The sequence below is a fragment of the Cryptomeria japonica genome, chromosome 2, assembly GCF_030272615.1.
Source record: "Cryptomeria japonica chromosome 2, Sugi_1.0, whole genome shotgun sequence".
In the NCBI taxonomy this organism is placed as follows: Eukaryota; Viridiplantae; Streptophyta; class Pinopsida; order Cupressales; family Cupressaceae; genus Cryptomeria; species Cryptomeria japonica.
Window position 1 is genome coordinate 137,484,824 of NC_081406.1, and position 11,551 is coordinate 137,496,374.

Sequence of the window (11,551 nt, forward strand, 5' to 3'; positions counted from 1 at the left end):
ATTGACTTTTGTATACAACTTATATTACAAAATAATGTGTTATAGAACATTTAAAAGAGTTACATTTCAAAAAACAATTTAGATAATATCTAATCTTTTGGTTAGTTTTATTTAAAAAATCAAAGTGCTCACCTATGTTTTAAGATAGGGAGTTTAGAACAACCTATGTCCATCCATCAAAACATAAAGGATAAAAATGTGTTGTTGGGATTCATAATCCTCACCTCGTTAGTAAACATGATTAATGTGAAAAGTAAAAAAATACATAAAATAATGATCTTTTTATCATTTTCTTAAAAAACAAATGAAACAACTATCAAATGTGAAGATTCATTAAACTTGAAACAAGTGGATATACCTAATGTTTCTACAATTATTTTGGTGAACTATACTTGATTGATAGTTATGAAAGGTGGCAAGGGGCTACTAGATGGCTTGTGGTAATTTTTCAAGACACGTCAAATTAGAGTTTGCTAGAACTTTATTATAGACAAGAAAATAATAATGGGACCACCCGTCCATCATGAATCTAATCATTTATAGGGACTCAAAAAGCATTTTCCTATTGATATATATGTGTCAAACAAATAGATATAGAAAATATTTTACAATTATTTTCATATAAATATACATGTCAAACAAATTAGAGTTTGCTAGAACTTTATTATAGACAAAAATAATAATAATAATAATGGGACCACCCGTCCATCATGAATCTAATCATTTATAAAGACTCAAAAAGTATTTTCGTACATATATATATAAATATACATGAATCTTCAAACAAATAGATATAGAAAAGATTCTACAATTATTTTGTTAAACTAGTCTTGATTGAAAGTTGTGAAAGGTGGCAGCTGCTAGATGGGTCCGTGTTGCTTTTTAGAGAAAAACATCAAATTGGAGGCAGGTAGAACTTTATTAGAGATATAAAGAAATGGGAATTTATGAGGAAAAGAGGAGTAGGTGCTATGGGACCACTAAACCCTCATAGGCCCTCAAAAGCATTTTGAGCCGGGCCAGACAGGGTATAATTTTTGCTAGGACGGATCATTTCGTATTTTCTGTCTTCAAGTTCGATATTTCTACGACTCATTTTCTTCCTATGCACTCTACTGAATTTTCTCTACGCTTGTCAGTCAATCAATGCGGAAATGGTTGAAGATAAGGAACAAATTATTATTATTTAATTGCAGCGACAAGAAAAGAATATTAATGATGGTTTACAGAAATATTATTAAGCTTGATACTGCGATACGCAACTTCAGAAAAATTTGATGGAAGTGCTATAAATTGGAGTTTTGACGAGCGTCACCACAACACACAATAACATCCTCCTCGCAAAAATGTCTCTGCCTTGCAATACGCAACTACTTCACAAGTTTTCTTCCATTCACCATAACCCCAGTCTCACCAAACTATACCCATCACGACACAGATCACTCGCTCAACTTCCAATCAATATCAATATCAATATGAATATGGTTCTTATTATCACTGATGAACAGGGCATCACACGCCGCATTGGAAATCATCACCCCAACTTGTGGGACGATGATTTCTTACAATCTCTTCCTAGATCTTATGACGTAAATTACTTTCTTCTGCTCAAGTTTCTTAAGAATTATTGGCCTCATCTGTTTGGTTTTGATATGGTTTTATCTTACTGTTTTTATGATGATCTGGTGCAGGCTCCCTGTTATGGTGAACGTGCTGAGAAGCTGATTAAGGAGATCAAGGGCATGTTCAATGCTCTTCATTTGCACTCTTCATCTGCAGATGATTTGTATCAGCATCTTTCAATGGTGGACGATGTAGAGCGTCTTGGAATTGACCGCCATTTCCAAACTGAAATAAAAGCAGCTCTTGACTATGTTTACAGGTTTGCTTGTTTCTTCAAGTTGATGGTTACAACTACATTGTAGAGTATATTTGTAATGATATGGAAGAATTGTTTGAATAGCAGGTATTGGGATGATATGAATGGCATTGGGTGTGGTAGAGAGAGTCCTTGCGCGGATCTGAACACCACAGCCTTGGGCTTTCGAATTCTTCGCCTGCACAGATATGGCGTCTCTTCAGGTGATTTCTGCAATCATTGAATCAGAAAACATTTATTTATTTATAACTATATAAATAATATATACATTTTGTTCTAGATAATAAGTGATTTGGATATTGATGAAGGTTGGGATATTTTTGTCATTATTCTTGATCTCAATGATGTATGAGGGAAATATAAGACTCTCAGCCTTATCCTATCCGAAGGTTGTTGCTCTAGCTTTTATTTTTAATTTTATATTTCATTTGGATATCAACCTGTGGTCATCGTGACCAGTCTTAAAACACATACATTAAGCAACACATTAAGTTTAGAGAATGTCAGTCAACTTTTATTTCTTTTTATTTTGGAGATCGAGACCTGCCAACACGACAGCCCAGCAAGGACATGAAATATACGTTTTTTACAGAGTGATCACTGTTGTAATTACATTATAAACTTTAGAATAATAATTTGATTTTATTGTAGTTTCAAATTTAGACATGTTTACACTTATTTATAAAGTAGAGTGTTCTTTTGAATTATATTAATTAGCATTATCAATACAATAATTTTTTATTTTTTAGAAAGTTCCAAACATTAATATTAGATATATTATAGTTTATATTAACAAAGGATGAAGTAGCTTCTAACTTGATATCATATCAGGCGCATTGCTGCAGTTCAAAGATAATGATGGACAATTCTTGTATTCAAATGCTCAATCAAATGAGGAGTTAAAAAGTATTTTGAATTTATATCGAGCTTCACTTATTGTATTTCCTAATGAGCAAGCTTTGGATGATGCTAAAGCTTTTTCTACTACATATTTAAAACAAGCTCTACCAAATATTAGCAATACCAATCTTTCAAAAGAGGTATCCTTACCCTTTAATTTTTTTCTTTTTAATATTAATCTTATCAATCCATTTAGCAATCTGGATTCTAATTTATATGATGTAATAGATCAAATTCAATCTAGAGTATGGTTGGCACACCAATGTGCCTAGGTTGGAAGCAAGGACTTATATTGACATATATGGAGATCATAAGAACACCAAAAAGTAATTTCGTTACTTGTGCCATACTCATCTCCTCCTAATTCAAAACCTTAAGATTTTTTATAAAAAAAATTTATATGAAAGATATTTTTATCATAATACAATATAAATTTGGATGTTTAGAGTTTGATTGAACATTTCTAAAATATTTTTAGTTTTGAATTGTGGTAGTATTTTCAACTCAAAACTTTTAGAATTAGCAAAGTTGGACTTCAACATGATCCAGTCAATGCAACAACAAGAGCTTCAAATTCTCTCAAGGTAAAAAAATCAAATTAAAAAAACATGTTATTTGTAATATTTTTTCTTAGTTTGAAGCTTTAATTATCTACAATATACTCTACATTTGAATAGTCACAAAATCATGTTGATTTATTAATGCTTGTGCATTTTAGATGGTGGACAGAGTCCGGTCTATCTAAACTAGAGTTTTCTCGCCATCGCCATGTGGAATATTACTTTTGGGCAGCTGGAGCATGTATTGAGCCAAAATATTCTTCTTTTAGAATCGGGTTTGCAAAGATGTCTGCATTTGCCACTTATTTGGATGATATTTATGACACTTATGGAACTTTAGATGAACTTAAAATCTTCACACAAGCTATTAAGAGGTATGTATTACTTATATCAATAATTGGGGTGAACTAAATGTAGATATTAAACCATATGCATGCTAAAGCTCTAGTTATTTATATAGGGATCATGATGTCCAAGAAAATAGCTAATGAATTTATAATAATAAAACATATTTTATAGTATGTATACATTAAAAATATTATCTCTCCATATCTCTTATGTTCTTTCCAAAAACTATTTCTTTAGACATTAATATACTAATAGATACGTATATAGATATGCATTGCAATAATATATTGTGTTATGCTTTATGAAAGGTGGGATTTAGCATCCATGGAAGGACTTCCAGAATTCATGAAAGTGGCATTCAAGGCCTTTGATGAGGGTGTGAGGGACATGGCTCGAGATGCTGAAAAAACTCAAGGAAGAGACACACTTGACTATGCACGTAAAGCTGTATGATTTCCTAAAAGCTTAATTTTGCATGTGTATTAATAATTATATTTCATTTATAATATACTAATACTATAAACTATTATAACAAAGTGAAATAATTTAGAATGCAATTTTTATTTTAAAAGGAAAAAAGTAACAACATAACCTATATATAAAACATACTTTTCTCAATTTTGTTGATATATTGACCTTTTCTTTCCTATATGTAAAGATAATTCTTTGATTATCCTTTCATGTACTTGTTATTTATTATTGATAATAATAATCTATAATATTTTTTACTTATATCATGTGTGTAAAACCTTATAGTAGATAACGTCTTATATTATGTAGAAGAGGATTTTTTGTATTATTATTACCAGACTTACTCTTTTATTTTTATTTTTATCCTTTTATGATTTTTCTTTATTTTATAAATTTCTAAACTTATATTTTCAAGTACCAAATTATGGTATTCTATGTGTATCATATATTAGTTATAGAATTTTAGGTGTATACAAAATAAGGTTTACAATTAATGAAAAATAGTACATATGCATTTCCTATCATTTAATATAATTTTATAAAATATATATCCAAAGGAAACCAAATTAAGGAATAAACTACCCATCCTATGACTAAGAGAATTCTTGTGCACTAGGAGTAAGGAGAAGATGACCCCTCTACTAATTAAGCATCTAATCGAGACAAAAGTGAGAGGAGGATTAGACATCTCATGGTCATATTGAGGGCCTTAAAATACAAGAAACAACCATATTCCGTAGGTAGGTAAATAAATCACAAAATACTCTAAAACGACCTTACATATTCTTATAATATTTTCTCATGAGGAAGTAGTCTAGTCCCTCCATCAAGGAGGTAATGAAAATAAAATCCAATTGTGTGATTGGTTCCATTAGTAAATACACTAATGGAACCAATCATTTCAATGAAGGTTGATGATATAATTCCTAGATGTAGTCTTAAAATTGCACCATTACTCAAACTACCAAATTAAAAAATAGTTCTAATATTTTATATTTGAGAATTATCTCTATGAATTTTGTCCAAAAACTTATTAAATTCACTATTTTATTTCCTATTAAAATATGCATTTATTATAAGAGTTATAATTAAAATTTGATTAAAACACAAGTTTAATTGTTTTAACTTTTTATTTCTTCTAGGATACAAGGTGGAGAAACTAATCCACATATTCTATCTTTTTATCATTTGTAAGATACACTTTAATATATGGATTTTAGTTATAGTGCTAATAAAATGAAATACTGATATCCTAACCAACATATTCAAATTTATTTTTAATTTATAATAGATACTTTCATTCTTATACTGTAGGATATATAATTAATATAACTCTTCTTAATAATATTGATATGTGGTTTTTTTCTTAACATTGTGAAGGGATTTGAATTTTATATTTTTTTAAATTTTTATGAATATATTTAATATCATTTAGATATTTTTTTCAGGTAGAGTTATTTTTAAATTTATTTACTTTGAAGCATTAACATTAACTTAAAATTTTGCTTATGTATAGTGGGAAGTTTACATAGATGCTTACATGCAAGAAGCAACTTGGCTTGCTACGGGGTATATACCATCTTTGGAGGAATATTTAGAGAATAGTAAAGTAAGCTCTGGATCTCGTGTTGTGACCTTGCAACCTATCCTATCATTAGATATACCCATTTCTAATGATGTTATAAAAGAAATTGATTATCCATCTAAGTTCAATGATCTTTTATGCTTAACCCTCAGGCTAAGAGGTGACACAAAGACTTTCAAGGTATGTTATAAATTTAGACAAATTGAATTTAAAAATATTATGCTTCTTCATGCATATGATAAATTAATTTGATTTAATGGTACTTAATTTTAAATTTAATATAATAATAATGGTAATTTTGAAGGTTGAGGCAGATCGTGGGGAACATGTATCATGCATAACATGTTATTTGAAAGACAATCCCAGATCTACAGAGGAGGGCGCATTGGATTATCTCAATTCTTTGATTGATGACAAACTCAAAGAATTAAATTGGGAATATTTAAAAACTGATAATGTTCCAAGAACTAGCAAAGATCACGCATATGCATTATCAAGGGGCCTCCAACTTCTCTACAAAGAAAGAGATGGATTTAGTGTCTCAAAATTTGAGACAAAGAATCTTATCACCAAAACCATGATCGAACCAGTACCTATGTGATTATTATTTATGTTATATGTATGCATTATAAAGAACAACATCCTTTGATATTTTTGATCTATAATAATGACTATACTAATTCTCTTTGTACGCAATGGTTATACACACTTGTGTATTGGTAAAATTTAACAATTTTTATTCAAATAATATATAGTGACATGATTTGTATAGGAATTTCTTCATGTTATTACTAGTTCCCATGCATAATTTTATTTCTATACATACGCCTTCATATAATTAGACCTATTTTTCCATATTTTTGTTTTCTACAGATATTAAAAATTATGTATGGGTAGAAATTATTATAAATTAATTTATCATTTCAATGAATCTTATTACGCTTATGTATGCGCCTAATTATTTTTGGATTAAATTCAAAGATTAATTTCATAAATCTAAATATTTCATAATTATGAGTGATTTATTCATATTATATTTTCATGTTTATATTCTTAAACAATACAATGAATTGGTGCACAACATCAAATTTTTTTTAAATATATATATTTTCTTTCTCTTGTGTTTTTCTTATCTAGTTTCATTGAAAAAGTTATAGTCCCATGAATTAGAACAAAACTTTACAAACTAGTATGTTATCAAGTTTATAGTGATGACCTATTCATGTAAGACCTAATAGATTTTGGTCTTTGATGGTGATACATTTTCTTTAAACAACTAAGCACATTTATAATACATGTTATTGTAGTTGAAGATAGATTGTGTTGTTTTCAAAAACTCAAACAACACTATCAAAATAAATATTGTTGTCATTAGTTCTATACCTTGTAATCGGCTATAAGTATAGAACTATTTTTTCAAATCTCTATGGACTCATGCTATACCTACCTATTACTCTAAGTCAATGGTAACACTCCAATACAAGTTGAGTCACTATGTAATGCCACTCATGTTTGTGTTCCTACATTATTATTTTAAGATATAATTCGTATAGTGATACTCTATATTATTATTCTTGAGATTGTGCATACAACCATTCTTTTTCTATTGGCACCTATATGGTTTACTTTAGAGACATTTATGGTATTATTATAGTGTGTTTATTATGTTATTATTTCAATTGGTTATGCTTATGTATGATCATTTGGTTGCTTTCATGTTTATGATGTCTGACCCCATTCCGAGAAATTGTATGTGCATTGGCTATGTGTGTGTTTGTGTGCGCATGTGTGTGCATAGGTCCCCTTAATGTGAATTGAGTGATTATAGGTGCAGGGTATCGATTCACCTGGCTCCACATGTTTGAGTATATCTTGTTGGTGTTTAATAGAAGATATCGCATTGATCAATTTCTACTATACTTTACCTATTGTACACAATCAAGTATGATTTCCCGTGTTATAATCAATGTTATAGCTTGGATACTGTGATCAATATTATCCTAAAAGACTCTTATCCCCTAAGTGATTGACCAGTGAAGAGTGTCTAAAAATTTTAATATGGAAATCAATTTGATGTTTTTAAATAAAAATTTAATATGTGAAAATCAAAATGGGAATTACCTATATTAATTGTTGTAGGATTTTGCCAAGATCAAGGGCACAATGAAAAGTATAAAAGAGAGACAATAGAATGATAAGAACAAAACTGTATTCTCATCAATATGCAAATGATCGACTGGATTAAGCAATACAATGAATATAGGCCTGCTTATATAGGCAAGGCCATATGGATGTATGAGCACACAATTATGACATGTGGCTCAATGAGAAACAAGGGTAGGTAAGAAATACTAGGGGTAGGTAGGAGAAATAATATAATATTCCACAAGAAGTGGATGACCCACCGAATGTGGAGTGTAATAGCAAAATAAGACCACAAAAGGTGGAATTTCTCCTACAAGCTCTATCCCTATGTGCACACTTCCCTAAGTGTCTCAAATCCAAACTACAAAGAGATGCATTATCCTAAGTTAATTTAAGTAAAGTGTAATAATATCCAAAATGAATATTTATTTACACCAACACCCCCCCTTAAGTGCAACTTAGGGGAATGAAGACTCAAGTCAACAATGCAAGATGGGTCCCGACTACTAGGCCATGATAGGTACCCATGTACAATATGCAAATGCAAGAAAAACTATGCAATGCAATCTCTCACAAACGGAGAAAGGGAGAAAACCCAGTGGGAAAAAAACTCCCCCCCAAAAGAGAGATGAAAGTACAAAACACTCTCAAAGAAGAAGGACAAAACCTCAAAGAGGAAAAAGTCCCCCCCATAAGAGAGGAAGGAGAGGTCAGCTGACCCCCCCTAATGACACATCCCGCACCCCCAAGAGAGCTCGCAACTGCAGGAACTTGCTCTTGGTGAAAGGTTTGGTGAATATGTCAGCAACCTGCTCCGTTGTAGGACAATACTGCAAATCAATGACCTTCTCCTAAATGAGCTCTCAGATATAGTGCATATGAATCTCGATGTGTTTGGTCCGCTAGTGCTGGACCGGGTTCTTCGAGATTGCAATAGCACTCTGATTGTCGCAATGTAGAACTGTCGGCCGTGGAGTGGTGAATCCAAACTCTATGAGAATCTGCTGAAGCCAAATGGTCTCATTCACTGCGTTAATAGTGCCTCGATACTCAGCCTCAGTCGAAGAGAGAGCAATAGCATGTTGCTTCTTGCTCTGCCAACAAATGAGGCCCGAACCAAGGTGAAAACTGTAACCGGAAGTAGACTTACGATCATCAAGAGCACCAGCGCAATCGGAGTCTACGTAACCAACCAAGCGAAGTCCTGTGCCTGCTGCATAGTGAATCCCATAGTGATTTGTACCCTGGATGTAATGAAGGATGTGTTTAGCGGCTTTCCAATGAAGCTCATGTGGTTCCTGCATGAAGCGGGAAACCATGCCAACTGCAAACAAAATATCAGGGCATGTATGGGTCAAGTAGATGAGACTACCCACAAGCTGACGATACAAAGTGGCATCAACTGGTGGAGAAGAACACTGAGCCTCAAGCTTGATTCCTGAAAGAAAGGGAGTTAGGGTAGGCTTACAATCAGCCATATGAAAGCGTGCAAGTAGATCAAGAGCATACTTGGGCTGTGATAGTGTAATCCCGAAAGGTGACTATGAAATCTCTATCCCAAGAAAGTAGTGCAAAAGACCCAAGTCAGTCATAGCAAATCTATCATGCAAAGCAGTTTTGACCCTGCTAATGATGGATGTAGTACTCCCTGTAATGATCAAGTCATCAACATAGAGCACAAGTATCAAGTGAGAGTCATCCTGTCGCAAAATGTAGACATTCGGATCAGAATGACACTTGGTGAACCCTGTGGAGAGAAGAAAGGAATCCATCTTGGCATACCAAGCCCTGGGGGCCTGCTTAAGGCCATAGAGAGATTTCCTTAGTTTGCAAACCAAAGAAGTATCCTGGATGAAACCCTGTGGCTACTCCATATAAATCTCCTCATCAAGATCACCATGAAGAAAAGCACTCTTCACATCCATCTGATGTACAGCCCAACCATGAGCTGCAACAATAGCAAGTGTCAAACGAATGGAGTTCATCTTGGCTATGGGTGCAAAGGTTTCAGTATAGTCAACACCTACAACTTGAGAGAAACCTTTTGCAACAAGCCGAGCCTTATACTCATCCACACTACCATCCGCTACAAACTTGGTCTGATAGATCCACTTACACCAAACCATCTTTCTCCCCTTAGGGAGATGGACTAAGTCCCATGTGTTGTTCCTCATCAAGGAACTATACTCTTCCTCCATAGCTTGGTCCCACTCAGGAACCCTTGATGCTTCCTTAAATGTCTATGGATCAGAAGCAGTAGCAATGAATGCATGTGGTAGATCCTGATGCTGTGATCAAGTTCTCTGTGTATCTGAAGGATCCCCAACAAGAGAACCAGCGGACTCAAGTGTCTGTCAAGCCCAATGATGTCTAGGTGGAGGTGGAGAACAAGGCTCCTCAACTGCAAGTGGACCCTGCGGAGGTGTAACCCTGCGAGTCAGAGTTGAAGGAGTCTCATCATCTGAATCACTAACATCACTATCCACAATGGAGGAAGGTGGAGGAGGTAGAGAGGCTAAGCTAGGAGAGCTTTCCTCAAAGTGAACACTCCTCTCAATGAACACCTCATGTGTCTCAGGATCCATCAATATATATGCCTTAACACCCTCAGGATATCCAACAAATATGCAAGGCCGACTCTAAGGTTCCAATGTCTTGCATTTTTGTGGAGGTATGCGAGCCCATGCTGGACACCCAAAGACTCTGAAATGTCTCACAATTGGTTTCCTACTAGCCAAGCCTCAAAAGGAGTAATACCTTGCAAAGCTTTGTGAGGAACCCGATTCTGGATGTGTGTGGCACAACTGATAGCCTCTGCCCAAAAGGCGAGATCAAGAGAACGTGCATGAAGCATACAACTAGCCATTTCTTTGAGAGTTCTATTCTTGCGTTCTGCAACTTCGTTCTGCTGTGGAGTGTATGCGACAGAATGCTGAAGATCAATCCCCTCAAATGTACAAAAATCCTCAAGTCTTTTGTTCACATATTCCCTTACATTATCTGTATGGAGAATCTTGACCACTTTCCCGGATTGCTTCTTCACACGAGTCTTGAAGTCCTGAAATCTGTCTGTATATGGTGAAAATGGATAACAATAATAATGATATTGAAAGGCTAAATGAATTCAACCACAAAACCCTAGCCTAACAACAACAAAGATCCACCATAACATATGAAGATTACCTAAGACAATGCAAATCAAATGAAATCACAAAGATTATACCATCACATGTCCAATAGGGTTTGGATCTCCATTCTTCCTATCTCCATTGATCTTGCTTGATATATTTTCTCTCAGATTTTATGTGCACAAGAGCTCAACAAAGAACGAAATGTGGTTGCAAGTAGGATCGCATATGTTCAAAAGCATAGTGTAGTCAAGTAGTCAATGGGGGGCTTTGCATAGATTGATTAGAATGATTGATTAGGGTTTGATAATGAAGGAAGCATCTCCTTATATAGAAGACACTATATGAAATGGAGGGATAAGATTGAGAGGTGTAAAAGGAGGTCGGTTATGATTAGAGGGTAGGTAAAAGAAATAATAAAATAATGAAAGGGGTAGGTAGTGTATGAATTAAGAGATGAATGACATGTGTCATGGGTAGAAAAGGTTAATGAATTAAATAAATAAAGATTTATATAATCAATAGAAGAAGTGGG

At 33.4% G+C, this 11,551-nt stretch overlaps 1 protein-coding gene across 1 annotated transcript; it reads left to right on the forward strand.

Annotated features, from left to right (window-relative positions):
* Window positions 1–1,239: 1,239 nt before the first annotated feature.
* Window positions 1,240–6,394, forward strand: LOC131073238 (alpha pinene synthase, chloroplastic-like). Its single transcript, XM_058009631.2, has 10 exons — window positions 1,240–1,589; window positions 1,692–1,882; window positions 1,967–2,082; window positions 2,711–2,919; window positions 3,008–3,105; window positions 3,274–3,363; window positions 3,498–3,713; window positions 3,996–4,134; window positions 5,675–5,923; window positions 6,048–6,394. Exons 1-10 carry the CDS (start codon window positions 1,347–1,349, stop codon window positions 6,342–6,344), a joined length of 1,848 nt encoding a protein of 615 aa, XP_057865614.2. The 5' UTR covers window positions 1,240–1,346; the 3' UTR covers window positions 6,345–6,394.
* Window positions 6,395–11,551: the final 5,157 nt, after the last annotated feature.